Source organism: Vombatus ursinus, unplaced genomic scaffold (assembly GCF_900497805.2).
Source record: "Vombatus ursinus unplaced genomic scaffold, bare-nosed wombat genome assembly UNPS02014773.1, whole genome shotgun sequence".
Lineage (NCBI taxonomy): Eukaryota > Metazoa > Chordata > Mammalia > Diprotodontia > Vombatidae > Vombatus > Vombatus ursinus.
This window is the reverse complement of record NW_020954551.1, coordinates 36696084-36717046: the sequence shown is the minus strand read 5'-3', so window position 1 is coordinate 36717046 and position 20963 is coordinate 36696084. Positions and strand designations below refer to the sequence as shown.

The following is a 20963-nucleotide window of genomic DNA, read 5'->3' as shown; positions in this document are numbered from 1 at the left end:
TGTGTGTGTGTGTGTGTGTGTGTGTGTGTGTGTGTGTGTGTGTGTGTATGATATAGACTGACAGCCTATAGGCAGAGTGAATGGAAAGCCAGAGACTCAGGAAGATAAGAGTTTCCTTGAGAAACTGAGCAAGATATTTAACTTCCAAGTGCTCTAGGCAAATCTCTAAAATGATAACTTTCAGAGCAAGTGCCAATTCACCTTGGTAAAGGAAATTTCCTTACTGGGAGTTCACTAGACCAAACTCAAAAGCAAATGGGGGCCATCAAACCATATACGGGGATTCCCAAAGGCTGCATATTGACTTTGAAAATCACATATTAATATTATCTATGTTTTATTGTATTTTTATTTATTTTGTTAAATTTTCCCAATTGCATTTTAATCTGGTTTGGGCCAAACCAGCTGATGTAGGCTGCATGTAGCCTGAGCTACATGTGTGACAACTCTGCCCTACACCAATGAAATCACAGGTCCAGTTTAAAAAAAAATTAGCATGTTCAATCTTCATATTGAAAGGCAACATGGAGTAGTGAATAGAGACCCCAGCCTCAAGTGGAGGGAGACCTGTCTCTGCCCCCATCACATACTGACTGTGGGCAAGTCATGGGCTCCAGGTAACTTTCTAAGACTATATGTGAAAGAATGTACTGAGCTGCATTAGAAGAGGGAGGGTTCTCACCCAGGAGTTCCCTTCACCCATGGAATCCTAAGTTCAATTCCTATCTCTATTGATTTTCAAGTAACTAATTAATATGTATTTATGAAGCACCTATTTTGTACTGGACACTTGAAATATAAAAATGAAGATGTTAATAGTCCCTGAAAATGTAACAATAAGCCCTGTGAGCTTTTATTCTATTGGGTGAGCCAACATATATATGTGTGTATCACATACGCATATACGAATGTATATGTATGTACATATATACACAATACAAAATAAATATAAAGTAGTTTTGGAAGGAAAGGCACTCACTGGTGGTTGGGGGAGGAGGCTTTATGCAGAAAGTAATACTTGAGATGAGATATGGCAGATGTAAAGGGCTCAATGAGGCGGAAGAGGAGAGCAAGCATCTGAGGCATGAAGGATGACCAGTGCAAAAAAAAAAAATGAAGATTTATCTTTCCCATTTACAGGCTTGATAATCAATGAATCATGATAATAATCAATAGAAAAGATAATAATCAATGAATCAATGAGTTGGAAAGTAACTTGGAGGTCATTTGGTCCAAAGCCATAATTTTACAAATTAGGAAATGGAGGCCTAAAAAGCATTAGTGACTTGAACAAAATTACACAGGTAGTAAGTATCAGAGCTAAGATTCAAAGCCAGGTCCTCGGGCTCCATCCAAAACCAGCACTTTTCTCTCTGCCTCAGTTGATCCCTGTCTCTTCACTAACTTTCTCTGCCCCTCCCCCTCTTCTCCCCTGGCCACCAAATCCTTTGGATCTCATTCTGTTTTTGTTACAAGGTAGCCCTGCTGTTACTCAATCGCTCAGAGAATGTACACTGTGATCAGGACACCAAAAGCATTGTTCTGTAATTTAATAACTGAAGGGCTTCATTTAAAATAGATTTATTTGAAAAGTTAATCATTACAAACTCACATTTAGGAAATGATCATGATGAAATTGATGCCCCAGCCCTTTGGTAGATACCTTAAAGGGGAAAACATCAAAAGTAAGACATTTCTACAGAAATCAAAGGATACCATGGGGACTCCCACAGAACTGCTCAGTTACATGCTTTATGTTTTGCTAACATTCTCTCTCTTTACATATATATATTTATATATATATAATATATATGTACACACAAATGCACACACATGTATTTTAAAATTTTATTTTGTGTTATCACCTTCATTTCCAATATTATTCTCCTTCGCTTCCTCAGAGAAACATCCTTTGTTTAAAAAAAAAAAAGAATAATCAACATAAAAAAGGGAATGGGGAACAGCTCAGCAAAACAAACATATCAACCAAGTCTGATGGTACGTACAATGTTCTACACTCAGGTTTCCCTCTCTCTGGAAAGAAGGGACAAAGCGAGGTGTATTTTGTCTTTTCTTCAGGTTCAAACCTGATTATTGGACTATACTGCTTTTGAGCTGGGGTTCTTAACTTGGGGCCTATGGACTTGCTATTTTTACAATATTTTGACAACTGTGTTTCAATATAATTGATTTCCTTTGTAATCCTCTGTATTTATGTCTTTAGAAATGTTATTCTGAGAAAGGTTTCATCATATTTCCAAAGAGGTCCAAGACACACAAAAAGGTTAACAACCTGTTTTAAAGTAAGACTTTTTTCACTTAAAAAAGAGATTCATCCTATCTTTTATCTCTTATTTCCTCTGAAAAAGTTTCTGCTAGATGTCACTGAGTATCACTAATACTCACAGCCTGTCAAGAAGTGAGATCATCCCAATGTGAACAGCCTCACAGAGGAAGCCCAACATTCGCATTGAAGACGATTGAGATGCTGCAAACTCCTGACCTTATTAATGTCCCACAAATCAGCAGCAGTCACTAATCTAATGAATCTTGTGGTTTGAGCACTTGATTCAAAATGCAACTCAGAGCTTGAGGTCTGATCAGTTTTCATTTTGCTTGTTCTGAATGCTTATCAGCAGTGATGCCTCCAAATAAATGCCAGAACTAGGTTTTGTCTCAGCACACTGGATGCTGGCTGAAGATTGTTTCTTTTAATAGAGTCGCCCTCCTTCATCACCTCCAAGGGGAGGTTGGAGCCCTTAGCACATGAGAATGTTTCATTGTGGAAATCTGGGTCCCAAAAGTCAGGAACTGTGTTGACATTCCACTGTAGACTGATTGCCCCATTTCACTCTCCCCTACTGCCCTCTTCCAAATCAGTTGCTACACCTTATCCTTGAAATAATGCTACCACCATTTCCTTAAGGACCCACAGATTAGAATATTTATGGGTGTGTGTGTGCGCGCGTGCGCGTTATCGTACACATATGAGTGTGCTTGCCTTCTTATTTGTTTGTTTGTTTGTTTATTTTAAATATTAAAGATTCAGGTCAGTTCTTTCACAAAGGAGGCTGAGAAGAGGGGAGCAGAATTTTGGCCCCAGGCTCTCTTGCAGCAGGAATTGCTGTGTCAGGTTGCTTCTCACCAAACAGTCAGATGTGAGATAACTAGTACCCATTTGAATTACAAACCGTGTTTATAAGTATCTAGACTTCTACCAGGTTGACAGGTACTGATTTTACCCAAATAAAACATTCAGTTCATGTCAAAAAAATTGTTAAAAAGTTTAAGGCTAAGTCTAGATGACTATGGAAGAATCAGACACAAAAAGGCTGAGTCAGTAAAATTTAACACAGACAACCTATAAGATCCACAAACCGTAGAAGACCCAGAATTCCACTTCAGCATACATTAAGTGCCTGGAGGCAGCTAAGTGGCAGAATGGGTAAAAGAGCTAGTAAAAGAGTCAGGAAAACCTCAGTTCAAATCCACCTCAGACACTTATTAGCTGTGTGATCCTAGGCAAGTCACTTAGCCTCTTTCAGCCTCAGTGTCCTTATCTGTAAAAATGGGGATAATAATAGCATCTACTTCAGAGCTGTTGTGAGGACCAGAGGAGCTAGCATATGTACAATAATTTGCAAACCTTAAAGCACTATATAAATGCTAAATATTATTACTGTGTTAAGTACTACAGACTACAGAAAAGTTAATTAAGACAGGATCCCTGCCCTCATGGAACTCACAATTTAGTATTACTAAATTTCTGCTACTTGTAAAGTTGGGGTCCTAAAGAACAATGGTCAGAATGACTGAATCTTTTGGTTATGACTGAAGTCACCAGGGTCAAGTGGCCAATGGATTGGTGATACCAGTTTTAATAAACTCTTTCAGTATTATGAAATAATTATCAAATCATAAGGGACATCATTGATATCTGATCACCTGTGGCCAACCGTGCCCCCCCCCCCCCCGCTAAATCAATCCCCAAACTACAATCAAGAGAATCAATCTATGGCTAGAAAAAAGATTTACAGCGTCAAATTGTCTTGCTTCCATTTTGCGAAACTGTATTATTTCTAAGTCAGATAAATGAGTGATTAAAAAGCTTTCCAACACTAAAATATGGGAAGATAGTCTAACCAAGCAAAAAAATCTACCATGAGACCAATTAGAGTTGTTCTAGACCAATGAGTTTAGACATGAACTCGTATATTACCTATGGGCATCACTTGACCAAGATTACACCAGTAAAATTATATCTCGTGAACATCCTGAGAAAAAGATGTTTGATGAGAGTTACTCTTGGTAATTCAGGAGAGGCTAAACCTATACTAAGAAGGGAATAGTAAAATAAAATGGGGTAGATAAGAAGCATAGATGATTATAGGAGGCACAGCAGCTGTTGAAACAACAGAACGCACACTTGGGTCGTGTATTATCTTGGTCCCTTTGCAACAGAACACTAGGTAGAAATAATTTTGCAAAGATCACCAAACAATTTGCTTTCAGCTCTCTTCCTTTCTCTCTATTAATAGAGATAGCCATGTCATAATGGATAGAGAGCCAGTTTCAGAGCCAAGAAGACCTGGGTTCAAGAGCAGCCTCTGGCTCATACTAGTGTTTAAGCTTGAGCAACTCACTTAACTGTAAATTTCAGGGAAGGGGCTGACCCACACTGGGAGATGAAGTTCTCTATATTAATGAAAAAAGAGGTCTAATCTTTATAGCTAATTTAGTGAAGATCACACAACACACTTTGCTTCTGTCCCTCATAGACAATTATCATGTCCTATTTGGTACTAGGCTTATGCAGGTAGATATCCATAATCCTTTATGAGAACATAAGCTCCATGAAGGTAAATTCTGCATCTTATGTAATATCTTGGCATCTTCTCCCACCTCCACACACTACTTCTCTACGGCACAGTCCTCTTAACATATATATTTTGTCCATAATAGTTTGTTAAATGACACTGAATGGGATCACATATAAGCCAATGACCCTGATACATATGTTCATGAATGGATTAGAACTGTATAAATATGTCCTGACTTTAAAAAGTCTAACCTTGCAAATCTGACCTTGCCAAAATTAAATCAAAGCTCATCAAGTCAACAATTGATCTTGAGGGGAGCAAGATACAGTAGAAAGAACACAGGCTCTAGAGTCACAGGGTTGGGTTGAAACCCCGTCTGTAGCCAAAATATCTACACAACTTTGGAATAATGCCTTAACCTCTCTGGGTCTCAGTTTCCCCATCTGTAAACTTAGAGTAGGATTATAAGGTCTCTAAGGTCCTTTCACCTCTAAACCTATGATCCTATGAACACTTTCTGTGTCTCCTACGTGCAAAGCACTATGAAAGGAGGGAAAGACTACAATGAATGCCATCCTGGCTATTAGGCTATTATTGATACTATTATGACACTATTATTGAGGCTATTCTACTTGGGGCTTTTCTACTAGAGACACCAAAGGAACCTATGCATAAAATATTTTTTAAAAGAAAAAACTGCAACCCAGACAAACAGAACCTTCAATTAACTAGAATTTTGTCCATATGATTTTTAAAAGAAAGAACCAAATGTTAAGGAAGCAAGTGGATAACTGACATTTATTTTTCTAAGCAGTTTTGGGACATATTTGTTTGAAGTAGGTAAAGATGTAGCTCAATCTCCTAGCACACGCTAGAGTTCTTCTACAGTCTTTTACAATAACAGTTGATTCAATCCAAAAATTTCAATATATTATTTGTAAACTGGATACTCCGTGCAGAGCACTCTGCTAAATATGGCAGGAGGTACATTGATGAATGAGATAGAGTTCTTGTTCTCATGGAGCTGACAGTTTTGAAGCCATAAGACACAACGGAAGGATCAATTGAAAAAGAACTGGTTCAATTCAGGGGTCAAATTCAGTTGTGTGCCTGTGGGAAGGTCCCTTAAATCCTCTGAGACTTAATTTCCTCATCTGTAAAACTGAGGCAATAACACTTGTACTCCTCCTGCCTCCCAGGATTCTAGTGAGGAAAGTACTTTGTTAATTATAAAGCTTTAGATAAACACGCACTGTTATGATGGGGGTGGGGTGAGGTTGGGGGTACAGGACAAAATAACTCTAATGCAAACTAAAATGTGACATGGAAAAAAGAGAAGAGATGGATCGGCATCTGAGGTCAAAGGAAGACTGTTTAGGATGATGTCCTTGAGGCACTTTAAGATCCTAAATTATCAAAAGAAAGACTCAATTATATTATGCACAGTAAGGCAGCAGACGAGGACTGGTACATTTCAGAAAATGTTTTTGACAACAAAGTTTGAAACCAAAAGATTTTTCTACTCTGGTTAGCCTGTGTTAACCAGTATGCACTCACCCACTGAGCATTCCAGTTAATCAAAGTTTTACTTGATGAGACTCTGGGAAAATAAGTGGAAGAAACAGTCATACCAAGGATATTAAAATCAAATCAGGTACTTTGGCCCCTAGGTTGATTTCATAGACACTATTTGGATGTCTTATGGAACCAGATCTCTGTCACTCTCTGGCATCCATTCAAGAGAAGGTAACTCCTGGATATTTGTCATATCACCATGAGATTTATCTGGGAACAATAAATTATCTTAATATGCTTGCTTGGCCAAATGTTATAATGAGTTAACCAGACTCATTTGAGCTATAAAAATAAGTAATCATAATATTGCTTTGGACTTTTAAAAATGTTTCTTCTTATACAACGTGGGTGGGTCAATACACACAATGACTGAACCAGTCTGATTGAATGATTTGGTAGGCTCAGTTCAGGTGTATTTGTGATGAAATAGTACCTTGGATTAACTCTTCACTGTCACCAAGGATAATAAAATGGAATTTTCCTCCCATTGAAGACTGGGGTCTTGAGGTCTTGTCTTTCCCTACTGCATTCTTTTCTTCAAGGTGCCTTTCTTCCCACTCTGTATGCCAAAGTGAAGTATACACTGTTAATTCAAGTAGGCATCTAAAGTTTATCATGGTGTGAGGGAATATGGGGCCACCATTTAGGGACCAGGGAAGCACAATACAATTACAGATTCACAAAAGTTAGCTTTGAACAGGTTTAAAGATTAACAGTACCTTCCAAGGGCTCTTTCTTACCATTCCTTATTAATCCAAGGAACATCCTCTAAGCTTAACCTTTTCTGTGTCATGGACTCCTCTGGCAATCTGTTGAAGCCTATAGAGCCCTTCCCAGAAAACATGTTGTGTTTTGTTTTGTTTTTGGTGAGGCAATCGGGGTTAAGTGACTTGCCCAGAGTCACACAGCTAGTGAGTGTTATGTGTCTGAGGCCCAATTTGAACTCAGGTCCTCCTGACTCCAGGGTCAGTGCTCTATCCACTGAACCACCTAGCTGCCCCAGAAAACATATTTTTAAATGAACAAAATAAAATACATAGAATTATGAAGGAAAGTAAGTGAAATTAGCAAAAATAAAAATGTCATTTTTCCCCCATTCAAGTTCATAGACTTCCTGAAATCTATCCACAATTCTAATAATAATTAGGACTGGAAAGGAAGGGGCTGAGTATGGCCAATGATGATGAAATCATTGAGTGTGAGTCCGTGTTGCTGAGAATCAAGTCCCTGAGCAGATCATTGCTTGGCCCCACTCTAAACCACACCAAAGCTCAGAGAAGGTGCTATGTGACGGCAAGACCTAGAGTGGGAGATCCATGAGGCAAGCTTTCAACATCTACCAGCAGTACCTGACCTACTTTAAAGTTAGTGGTCATTGCAAATAATTTCTTCTGATCTAGACTAGTGGTCTCCAAATTTTAGAGCAACCCCCGCCCATATGTGTATATTTACTTACTATATATATATATGTATATATATATAATTATGTTATATTATATTATATCATTATATTATATATAGGTACTAAGGTACAGACAGCTAGGGGGCACAGTAGATAGAGTGCTGGGCCTAGAGTCAAGAAGTCTCATCCTCATGGGTTCAAATCTGGCCTCAGACACTCACTAGCTGCATTACTGTTTGTCTCAGTTTCCTCATCTTTAAAATGAGCTGGAGAAGAAAATGGCAAACCATTCCAGTATCTTTGCCAAGAAAAGCCCAAGTGGTGTCACAAAGAATAGGACACAACTGAACAGCAACAGTAACAACAAAATGCTACTAATAATCATGTATACTATAAACACACTCAAAATAGAAATTTAAAAGGACAAAAAGATCAAATAATACTTGATGCTAGAGTAAATAGTAAGTCACTGGAATTTAGCGAGTAGAGGAGTAACATAGACGAAATTGCCCTTTAGGAGAATCACTTTGGTAGCTGTTTGGAGGATGGAGCAGAAAGGGACAACACCTGAGGCCCAGAAATCAGCGAGGAGGCTATTGCAATCATCCAGGCAAGAGGTGATGAAAGTCCATACTCGGGGGATGACTGGGGGAGTAGAAAAGGGAAGGGAGGTGAGAGTTGTGGAGGCACAGCTGACAAGATTTGCCAAGGGATTAGAAATGTGCGGTGTGTGGGGTATGCAAGATGACACTGAAGTTTTATGAGCTGAGGTGTCTGGAAAGATGTCGGTGCCCTCAATAGTATCAAAGAAATGTGAAGGTGGGGTGCTTCTTGGGGTAAAGATAATGTAAGGAGATTTGTGATGCAGATGACAATCTATTCATGCCTGCTCATTCTGTGTGACTTCCCCTGTCTACCCAAAATGTAAAGTAGGGGGGTAGATCTCTTACTCACTGGTCACTGCCCCTGAGCACAGAGGCTGCCATGAAGTGATGTTGGGGGCATTCAAAATCTATGCTGGGGGATGCATTGGGTAGCAGTTAAGTTATAATTGCCCCGAGAGGTTGACTCTGCATTCAGAATGGGAGGGAGGGAGTGGAAGCTTGATGGGGCAGAATCTGGGGGTGTTGAAGAAAAGAATAAGCATGGTAATATTGGAAATAAGCCACACAATTGGCCATAGAGGTGAGGGTGGAATGCTACCCATTTTCTCACCCTCCCAATCAAACACCCCTTGGTCAAAATGTGGCACCTAAGGGAGTCCTAACCCCCACTGTGGAGTCATTAGTCCAATTCTTTAGCCAGTTATAAATAATATACACACTCACTATTAAAACTACATTGTGCGGATTCACTATTGCTTTAGTTCAATCCAGAGCCAATTGTAATGACCTGCACAGGAAGACAGAGAGGTGAGGAAGGGAATCATGTGTCTTGATGAGAAGTTACCTGTTCCTCTAAGTTAAAAGATATTCTAGGAACTAAGAACAAAGTCAAAAATCACAGATCAGCCTAAAAGCATTCATTCCTTGGAAGAAATTGAAAACTAATGGGCAAAAATCTTGGATCAGAAAATTATTATGTATAATAGTACATTTTCATTACAATAAAAAAATAAAATATTTAATATGACTAACTTATCACATTATGGAGGAGTCCCTATGATAGAAATTTAAAACTTTTCAAAGCTATTAGGGTTCCATGGTAGTTTGGTATTTATTTCAGCAAATTTCACTAATAGCAGAAAGTATACTGGGCAGGGGGTCAGGAGAACTGGGTTCTTTCCCCAGCTTTGCTGTGCAATATTACACAAATGAATACATCTTTCTGGACCTTAATTTGATCATCTGTTAAGTGAGGGACATGACCCAATGCACATAATCAGGTCGACTGCATATTGCAGGAAATTGATAAATGTGAATCAGTTCAATGAATGAATCTTGAAGGCAGGAATTTCAACTTTTTTGTATCATGGACCCCTCTGGCAGCCTGGTGAAAACTATGGCCCCAACCTACTTGGAATCATGTTTTTAAATGGGATAAGATAGAATCACAAAGGAAACCAATTATGTTGAAATGAAATTTACAAAATAGTTTAAAAACAAGTTCATGGACCCCAGATTAGGAACTCCTGCTCTGAGGCTCTAAAAATTTATTGTTTTAAGAAAATGGGGGGGCAGCTAGGTGGCGCAGTGGATAGAGCACCGGCCCTGAAGTCAGGAGGACCTGAGTTCAAATCCGGCCTCAGACCAAACACTTGACACACTTACTAGCTGTGTGACTCTGGGCAAGTCACGTAACCCCAATTGCCTCACAAAAAAAACCCCAAAAAACCAACAACAAACCAAAGGAAAAAAAGTGGGCATAGTTCCTCTTTATATAAATCATTTCCTAGGGATCATTTATGCAACATAGGGTGTTATTTAATGTAGATAGTTGAAAGGAAGGAAGGAAAATTATACAGAATCATGGAATCCATGAAGGGAAAGCTTCCAGTAAAAAAAAAAAATTGATATATTCTCAGGTATCAATTTTGGCAAAAGGATGAAAGTCACTTTGAGTGAGTCAGTCTGTGAATCTGTCTCTAGGGCTCTGAATACAAGGGTGTTTGATACACTTTATTGTACTCAAATGAAATTGACTTTTACTGCACATTGGGGTGTGTGTGTGTGTGTGTGTGTGTGTGAGAGAGAGAGAGAGAGAGAGAGAGACAGGGAGAGGGAAAGAGAAAGGGACAGGGAGAGAGAGAGAATGTGTGTAAGTGGAGAGAAACAAGAAAAAATACAGATAAGCAGCTTGCTAATGCATTTTTAATAGAAATTAACACCAGATATTTCAAAGATCTTGTTTTTATTTTTAAAACTAATTTTCTGACTTTCTATTTTTGTGACTAGCCTCAGCATCAGACACAGTTGCAGTAACATTCAATTTAATATTTTAAGTTCCTATTTTAATTTCCTGACAATGGGTTAGAAGTTACAAAGAGGCAAGTTTAGGATGGAAATAAGGAAAACTTTCCTAACAACTAGTTCTCACTCTTTGTCCTCACCTCTACCTACCTTTAGCTTCCCTCAAAGACAGTTCAGGTGCCCTCCCCTACAAGGAGGCATTTCTTAATTTCCTCGACCCCTCCCTGCCAGTTTTCAGTGTTCCCCCCATCAATTTGTATTTATTCTCTAGATATATCATGCATACTTCACCTGCTGCATACATGTGACTTCCCCCCAGGTAGGAATGGCAGCTTTTTGAGGACAAAGACAGTGGGCACTTTTTATCTTTCTATCACCTTCAAGTGCCCAGGATGGTGCCTCGAACCAGCTGGCATATAGCAGGGACTCACTAAATGCATGCTGCATTGATATGCGTTAGGCTACCTTAGGAAGTAGTAAGTTCTCTATCCCTAGAGATCTGCAGGCAGAGATGGGAGGAAGCCTCATTGGAGAGGATGTACAGGAGATTATTCCTCAAGCAGGGGCTGGCCTAGCTGCCTTCTGAGGTGCTTTCCAGCTCTGAGCTGCTGTCCCTGTTTATTGGCTCCACGTCAATGTTGCAATCATGCTAATGACTGAAGAGAAAAATCAAAACTTGCCTTTACTGAAACGCATTAAATTTTGTTCTACAATGATGGACCCTGAGAATTAGGAATACTGGAGCATCTACCTATTGGTTCCATTGACTGGTTCTGAACCATGGATGGCTTTATAGGTGCAATAAGTTCCTGCATGGGCATGCTAAGCTCTCCTTTGGATGAAACTGCCACCTACCTGTGCTCTTGACTAAAGCAGAAACTCATAATAATAATAAACTAATTTCAACTGTTTCAATTTAATTCAAAATGTTTTTTGAATGTCTGCTTCATATATGGTGCTATGCTATTCATAGGAGAAAAGGATTCCCAAGAGGTACTGAAAATTACATACATCTAAAAGGCTCATTTTTTGCTGGTAGTTTCAATCTCCTCCCCATTCCCAATGTACTCAATCCTGTCTGCCATATATATATACATATGTATAAATGTTTATTATTTATATTATTACACACAACAATTATAATATAATATTATTATATTAAAATAATATTTATAATTATAAGCATGGCTGGAAAACATCATGACTTCATAAAACTGCCTTCATCACATGGGCTGTCACAGAATCACAGAGTTACAAACAGTCTTGAAGATTATGTAAGTCTAATACCCTCATTTCACAGAAGCTTGCCTAAGATCACCCAGCAAAGCTATGCCAGTTGGTGGTATTGCTGGACCTAGAACCAAAGCCTCAGACAACCCAGTTCGGTGTTCTTCTCCCTATATTATGCATATTTTAAAGTTTATTGTTTTCCTCCGAATATACCTGGGTTGTTCTGCGGAGCAAATGTCACCCACCTATCTCTGTGACAGAAGAGTGGTGTTTCAACCTTTGAGCACCCCTGAGTTCTTGCCCTCTCTTGATACTGCCAACCAGCTTTCCAACTCAAGCAAGCTGTGGGGATGGTTTCTCTGCTGAGACCTCCAGCCTATTTAAGCCAGGGATCCTCATTCCCTTTCAATAATTTGCCAAATAAGCAGGAGACAGTGACTTCAGTTTCAAGATTCCTGGCATCAAATCTCTGACCTGGAGCAAGGTGACATTTACTGTAACTCACATCCAATATGTTTTCCAGGCCCTGTTGACTGGTCTTCTAAACTAGATGCCCAAAGACACTCACTCAAAAAAAAAATCCTAATCTAAATAAATAAATGAAATACCTGTTCCCTGCCTTAGTCCTCATTTGCCAAGACTCAACTCAGAGGCCTGATTTTTCAGCTGAGTTAAAACTCCCTGAATGTAGGCATTTGTGATATAAGTGGTGACACAGATTAGCAATGTGTGAATAGAACAACAGCTCAAATGAAACACCCCAACACGGCAAACCAAAGAAGAGGAAGAACCAGATTTGGCTCTATACTTCACTTTCCTTCTTCTTCACAGCACACTCCTTTCACACTACATCGCTAATAGATTTTAAGTGACATGATTATTCAGCCTTCCCCAGCCAAGCCTCCATGGCACAATGAACTTACCATGGTTTTCTGACTGTGATCGTGTAGCTATAGAAAACCAAGAATGTGAAGGTGAATGTATGGGGGGGCGGGGAAGATCGTAATTCTCTTTGGTGATCTTTACGTCCACATTTTCCCAGATGGCAGATGACACAGACATGTGATACAGTTTGCTCTCTTGAAACCCCGGAGAGAAAAGCTGGCTCTTTTCAGTTGGTTGGCAATTTTAAGCTCATGACCTAAATTTTAGATTTCAGTTAAGGGCCCAGTGAGCATATGTAGTCATCAGTGGGCTCTGGTTTGCCCCACCAGTGAGCTGTCTTAGCTACCCCCACATAATCCCAAATATCTACCTGAGAATAAAAAAAGAAAAAAAGGCTGAACAACTCCATCTTTAGGGGAGTGGACCAGTAAGGGAAGGGTATCAGAAAGGGGCCAGGGATGTCTCTCTGTTGCTGGGTCACCAAAGATAAAATCTGCTAATGCCACAATGTAAGACCTCTGACCCCAACCCTTTATCAATAAGATCCAGAGACTGGGAAGATTCTACCAAGCACTAACTGAAACTGATAATTTCCTGGAAAGTGCCCTAAAGCCCAAGACATGAGTTTGGACCAAAAATTTTCCAGTCTTATTTCTACTCTGTTTTGTTTAAAAAAATATAAACCAGCTGGGTCTGAGTTGGTTTGGGTTTGGCAATGCCTTTTCTATCACATGAAGAATGAAACTGTCACAGGCTTACCAATGGGATGGTCTGGAAAATGGCTTTGGGGGGTACTTAGAAATTAGTAATTTGGTAAATATTGTAAATTAAGCCAAATTTCCTCTTTTCCCCAGGACTCATGGGCAAAATACTTCTAAGAATGCAATAAATTATATTATCACATTTCAGACTTTTTATATCTCCGGCTATCTCCTGGGTAAGCATGAGCCCAATGAGGAAGCAAAACTTCTTAGGGTGACTCTTGGTAACCTTCCCAATGAGCCTACGGACAGCTCACATCATGTGTTTCAGCCGGGCCAGATTACTAAATTTGGGATGACTTTCTGTGGCTTTTTTTGCAATGAAGCAATTTGGTGTCACAAAATTTGTTCAGAAATAGCTCTCTTTGTTGCTGTTTCTACACCCATTTTTCCATAATCCAAAATTTTCTTTTCACAAAGGAAAAATACTTGATAGAATTAAAATGGAACAAGATGGAAAACTGGAAGAAAGATTTATTTTAAAGTTCTATAAAACCAAATGTCTATTTAAAAAAATTCTCAAAAGCTCTCATGAGAATTTTAGCTAATTTCCAGGCTTTAGTTATCCTTTCCCAAAATGCCAATGAAGCAATGAAATGAAGCAAAGTTATTTATTATGGTGACCCCAAATAAGTAAGTTCAAAAATAAAGTAGTGCCTAGTTGAACAAAATGAAACTAAGTTTGCATCGCCATAAAGAGAACTGAAGAAGAGATGATGGGTGACAGACAGATGGAAAAGAGTGAGGCTGACAGCAAAGGAAAAGGGCCTCTTTTCACTGGGAAGTAAAAGGGGAATTTTGGCTTTGGGGGTACAGAATCTGGGCTGAATCCAAATTTTATCTTTTTTTTAGATTATAAATGTTGTTCCTGTCTCAGTCAGAACCATATCCTCAGGAATAGGAAACATTGTTTTTTCCTATCAAGAGCTAAAAAGAAGTAATATATATATATATGTTATATGTATGTATGTGTATATAGTATATATAGGTTATAAATTAAATCTGGTACTAGGAAATAAATAAATTGGTCCCAAACCTGTTGTTCACTTGCGGGTACCAGGGACCAATATTATCTATTAATAACCTGTTATCATGCTCTTCCAGCTCCTGGTAAGTGGGGCACATTTTTTGGTGTCATTTTCAAATATTCAAGTTTATCTTTTTAAATCAAGGGGTGAACCATTATCAGGTGTGTTTGCCTTCTCAATGAGGGGGGAGGGGAAAAAGGAGGGAGCGAATCTGAAGCTCAAAATTTTTTAAAAATGTTAAAAATTATTTTTTATGTGTAATTGGGGAAAAATAAAATTTTAAATAAATATATTTAAATCCAAGGGGTATAAATTTATTTATCAAGGGATAAATTTCAAGAGGGGGTGTCTATGAAATTAGATGGGAAAAATGACACCTTAATTTTCATTAGTCTTTGGTTTCCTTTGTAACCCTCTGTATTTTATTTTATGCATTTAAAAACATTATTCTGAGAAAGGGTCTACAGACTTCACCAGATTGCCAAAGGGGTCTAGGATACAAAAATGATAAGAATCCTTGTTTTAAATAAAGTTCATTTCCTTGTGTAGTATGGAAAAATTTACTCACATGTGAATAAGTGACTTGAGTTTTAGAAATAACATAATTTTAGAGATTAATTTATTAGTTAGGCCTTAAGTTCCTTTGATGCTCTAGCTGCCTTATGTTTGTTGAGATGTCAAGACTGGAACATACCTTGAGATCAATGCCAACCTCAAAAAATCATAGGATTTTTGTAATCCAGGCAAGAACTTCAACAAAGCTGTTGGACAACCTTAAAGCATGATATAAATGTGAGATATTAATACTATTTTTATCATCAAGTTCCACCCCCTAATTTTACAGATGAGGGAACAAATGTATGGTTATGATTTATTAAGATCACAAAGTGAAAGCCGGCCATCCCCTTCCTGACCAGCGCCATTTTTATTATACTGTGCTGCCTCTATTTCATTATTTGGAAACACAACAAATCAAATCACGTTGTTGTTGTTGTTTTTTAATCCAGTAGATTTTTAGTGTGTCTTCCCAGCTATCCATTTGGTATTTGATGATCTCCTCCTAGATCCATCTCAACCTATTTGTCTTTGTTCTGATCTCCTCTCACTCCCTTTCTGTCTTTAGGTTGGTCTTTCTTCCCTTCCAACTGTAGCCTGGATTCTAGTGCAGCACAGTGGAAATCACAATGCATTTGGAGTTCCAGGACCTGGGTTCAAATCCTAGTCCTCTTGCTTGCTACCTAGTGAATCCTTGGCCAAGTAAGTGACTGAACCCCTTTGTTTCAGTCTCCTCATCCATCCGGGTGTTCCAACTTCAGAGTGTGAAGGGACTCAACAGTCAGTTAATCTAACTCTACTTGAAAATGAATGCCCTCCACAACATATCTGACAAGTGGTCATACATTCTTTGCTTTAAGCCCTCCCTTAGGAACTCACTACTTCCCATGCAGCCCATTCTACGGTTTGGATTGTGTTAATGTTTTAAAAATTCTGTTCTTATGTCGAGCCTAAATTTGCCTTTTTGTAACTTCTAGTCATTGCTTCTAGTTTTACTCTTTGGGGTCAAAGGGAACAGGTCAATCAGTCAGTCAGTCACATACATCTTCCATAAGACAACCCTTTAAATGCTTGAAAACAACCAACCCATCCCTCTAAGTCTTCTCTAGGCTAAACACATCCATTTTTCTTCACACCATCCCTACACAGTATGGACTTGAGGTCCTTTTTCATTGTAACTGCTGTTTTCTGGGTGATTTTCTATTGATTATCTTGTACTTGTATGGTTAATTTTTGTAATCCAAGCATAAGAATTTACATGCTTCCTTTTCAGTTGCTCTTGTTATATTCTGCCCCACATTCTAGCATGTCAAGATCTTTTGATTCTCACTCTGCCACCCAATGTCTTAGCCAGCCTTCCCAGTTTTGTGTTACCTGCAGATTTCGTAAGCATACCATCTATAAGTCACTGAAAAAGTGGTCAATGGTCAAAGGCTAAGCACAGATCCGTTGGGCACTTCATTGGAGACTTCTTTTTAAGTTGGCTTTTTGGGTGCTATCATTCAACCAATTCTGAATCTACCTATCTGAATTATGATCTAGCCCATATCTCTCCAACAATAGCAGCACAAAAGACTTGGTGAAATGCTTTGCTAAAAATCTAGGGTAATTTATGTGTGGCATCCCCCTGAACTCCAGTCTAGTAACCATGTTGAAAAAGGAAATGAGGTTAGTCTGACAGCCAATTCTTGAGGACACCGTGCTGGTCCTTTGGTGATCATAGCTTTCTTTTCTGAATATTCCCTACAATCCCTTTAATAACATATTCGAGAATTTTGCCAGGTATCAAAGTCAAACTCACTGGCGTAGCATTTACAGACTCTATTCTCTTCTCCCTTTTAAAAGTCAAGGTAACAACTGTCGTTTCCCATTCCTGCAGTAACTCTCCTATTTTTCATCATGTTTCAAACATTTCTAATAGGGGCTCAGCAATTGCACATGATAATTCTTTCAACAACTGAGGATGTAGTTCTTTTGGTACCCGAAGATAGGCCAGGTATTTGAATGTATCAAGGCCAGCTGGCTGTTCTTTCACAATCTCCTCATTTAGCTTGGGTATGCATTTTCTATTAGTCATTTTTGTTCTGTCATTTCCAAAATGAAGATCATTGGCAGAGAGGAGAGAAGCAAATTAAGTGGAACTTTGTCTCCTCTCAAGCATCAGTAACCAGCCCTTCCTCACCCCATTTACTAAGCAGTAAGTCAATTTCTTCTTTGCTCCTCTTCTTTCTTCCAATCTGTTTGCCCCTTAGTTTTTCTCATCAACCTCATCCCATTCTGCATGTTAGCACTACTGATACTGCTTTTGCAAAACTAAGCTATGTTACATTACCACCCATGCTTCCGTCTTCCTTATATATCTTTGAAAAATCTAAGTAGGTTGATGAGTTCTTTAGACAACCTCCCCTTTTCTTTCTCAATGGAACTGTTTACTCTTTGAGCCCTCAGGTATTATGGGTAAAAATGTAGATTTTTCTGGATTATTATTTATATAGTTATTGGGGGAAAAATCTAATGGCTTAACAAATTGCCACTTGAGGTAGGAGTTAATATTTTACTTTATCCTATCCTACTATTAGCCATTTCACTGGCGGCAGATGAGTCATTCTTAAAGGGGATGTAGTCCTAATATAAATTGCTCTGTTATTTTGCATTTTGATGTATGAGGTGGAATGGTGTAATGACAAGAGCATTAGGTAAGGAATCAGCAGGGCACCTCGCTTTTAGTCTTGGTTTTGCCACTCAGTAGTCATGTGACTTTGGGCAGTCATTTAATTTCTCTGGTTTCTGTTCCCTCTGATTATTTGTAAATGTGAGGGGGTTGTAAAAAATAATTTCTATGGTTTCTTCTCACTCTACAATTCTAGAATGCATATTATATGTGCAAATTTAATGCATTACATTGCACAATTTCTTGGTACTCAGATAACCCTTTCTCTATATCTATAGTTAGATGCAGTACGTATGTCTTACGTGTCAACCTTTTCCATCCTATTTCCCTTGGTTTCAATCTGTCATCTGTAATAGAAAGATGACTTTTTAGATCCTTTCCAGTTTAAAATCTATGACCCCTTCAGAACTTAAAATGTAACAAAAAACTAAATTTAAAAAAATAACTATGACCCTATGGCAACATGAAATGAAGGGATGGGGGGATAAATGATGAATCTCATTCAACCTACAAGTAAAAGGAGTTGGATTTTGCTTCTCATGTAAACATGGACTAAAGGTACCAGGTAGCTCACTCAGTTTCCTCATCCGTAAAATGGGCTGGAGAAGGAAATGGCAAACCACTCCAGTTTCTTTGCCAAGAAAACCCCAATTGGAATCACAAAGCATTAGACACAACTGAAAATGACTGAACAACAACCACAACCAGGTAGCCTGGAAATTCTATGAAGGTATCGCTTGAATAATTGTTAAAAAGCAAAAAGCAGCTTCCATATCTATTTCCTATATGAAGTGACATTAGCGGAGTAGCTGAAGTTGAAATTGTTGGATATGGAGAACTCTCAACAATTCAACAAATGGTCCCTGGTACAAACAGACTGCAGGTTGGGACCCATCAGTCAGGGCACCCAAGCAGCAAGGTTTACACACTCTTTAAGTGTGCAAACCCATGCTTGTTGAATTGAATTGAATCAAATGATCATTGTCAAGGAAATGTGCAGTAGCATGTAAAAAAAAAAAAATCAAACACAGCACTCCAGGCTTCCCTTGGTGGCCTGAGGGTAGAGGCTTGAGAATGAGGAGCCACACTGCCCTAGAGCAAAATTCAAATGAAAAACAACAACAAATATTCACTGAGCACAAAGCTGGTACAAAGTGCTATGCAAAGTACTGTAAGGGGAAAAAAGACTAGGTCTCCACCCTCAAGGAACTAATAATCCAGAACAAGCATCTGAAAGATACACATGTTGGTACTCAACAGCATACCACAGACAAGGTTAGCTGCGTTCACGGAAGCCATCCATCTTGCCTATAAAACGGAGTGTCTCTGCATCTAAAAAATGAAACAACTTACATTAAGATTCTATGCTTTTAAAACAAGGGCTGAAAGGAAGACAATTATTGGAGCAGAGAGGGAGCCCGGTGATAGAGATCAGAACCACAGCTTTTACCGGAAAGGGAGCTAGACATCTCTCTCTCCTCTGGGTTTCTCTATTCGAAAAATGAAGATAATCACCAAAGCAGTCAGTCAACAGGCATTTAGTAAATATCTCCTATGTTCTGGAATAGGGTGTGGCTAGAGAGCCAGACCTTCAAGTCATGATGTCTTGGGTTTAAGTCCCATCTGTGACTTATACTGGCTGGATGACCCTGGATAAGTCACCTAACTTCTCAGTGCCTCAAGCAATTGTACAGAGTTTATGGACTGCAGAATACAGTGGCCCTTTCACTTTTTAGAGGGAGTTTGTTATGCTAATAAGATCCCAGGTCCAAACCAAAACAAAAAAAAAAAATGTGTCAGACACTATGCTAGAGATACAGTCTCTGACCTCAAGAAGTTTACTTTTCCTAGAAGGGTATGATATATTCACAGATGTGAGAATAATTCAACATTTATTGTGTATTACTCTTGTTGACCATCACTTAGAGGCAGCTATTTTCAGAAAATAATACTGTTATCCCAGGGGAAACTCTCTAATTTTGATTAATTTAAGGGAGATGGGAAGAAAGATTGGCTTTGATATTAGGGCAGCCAGGTGACACAATGGATAAAGCATCAGTCCTGGAGTCAGGAGGACAGTGGAAGGGAAACAGTTTTGGTGACTAAGGACCTGGGTCCAAATCCTGCCTCTGGTATGAGTAACCCGTGTGATCTAGGACCAGCTATTTATCTTTCTCGTGCCTCAGTTTCTTTACCTGTAAAATGAGGTGGTTGGATTGGAGGACCCTGGTCCAATATGTGAAACAGGGTTAATAATGCATGTGCGAGCTGCCATACGGGACCACGAGAACCAAATGAGATAATTCATGTCATGGATTTTGTAAACCCCCAAAATGCTACAGAAATGTCAGATGTTATTACGTTTTATAATTTGTAAACTTTAGATATAAGTAGTTATTACTTGTTCAGCACTGAAGTTTTTTGGAACTGGTGATCAGAGCTGTGCATTAGAGAGTTGAATCTGACAGCATCATGCAGATGGTTTGGAGGGGAAAGGAAGCTGGAGACAGGAGATCATTTTGGTGAAATTGGAGGGAACGAAGGCCCACTGGACTTGTAGTCCCTTCTGTTTGTATACTTCTTAACCTTCTCAAAGCCCTGTATGTGCATTATCCCATTTTATTCCCACAACAAGGCTATAAATAGGCAAGGCAGTTATTGACCCCATGGAACTGATGAAAAAACTGGGGCTCGCAGAACTGGCAGATGTCCCTCCAGCCCAGGTATAAACTTGTGCAAGGATACCACATTTTAGATTTTCATGTTTCTTTGAGGGAGTTGTCCCACTGACCCCCACATTAGGGTTACCTGATGGAGGCATTTGGAGATATGAGTTATGGCTTATATAGATATGAGCTCCTGCCTTGGATTAACCTTTAAAAAGTTGCAGAAACAGACCTGGGGGAGACCACCTCTTCCCCAAAAGCCTAAGACAGATAATACAGGTCTGAGAGACACAGAGAGCATTCTACATCCTCTGGAGCATTGGGAGTGGAAGGGACCACCCTCTAGGGAAACTTGAGGCTTCTAATCACCAAAGTCCCCCATGTGCCTTCAATCCTGTCAGCCTTTAAAAAGCTACTGGTGGTCACAACATCCACATATGATTAAGAGTTGACTTTCATAA

The 20963-nt window shown here is 39.0% G+C and overlaps 1 protein-coding gene across 6 annotated transcripts in view; it reads right to left on the bottom strand.

Annotated features, from left to right (window-relative positions):
* PPARG (peroxisome proliferator activated receptor gamma) overlaps window positions 1-20963 on the bottom strand; it is a 174074-nt gene that overhangs the window by 107773 nt on the left and 45338 nt on the right. For 3 of the 6 annotated variants that reach the window (XM_027863923.1, XM_027863921.1, XM_027863922.1), the window contains one exon: window positions 19102-19168. The exons of 1 other annotated variant lie outside the window; for it this stretch is intronic. In XM_027863923.1, the coding sequence (XP_027719724.1) occupies window positions 19102-19135 (34 nt within the window). In that variant the 5' untranslated portion in view covers window positions 19136-19168. Of the gene's footprint in view, window positions 1-6828; window positions 6899-19101; window positions 19169-20963 lie in introns of those variants that run through there. 2 more of the 6 variants (XM_027863919.1, XM_027863926.1) reach the window with 1 other exon arrangement.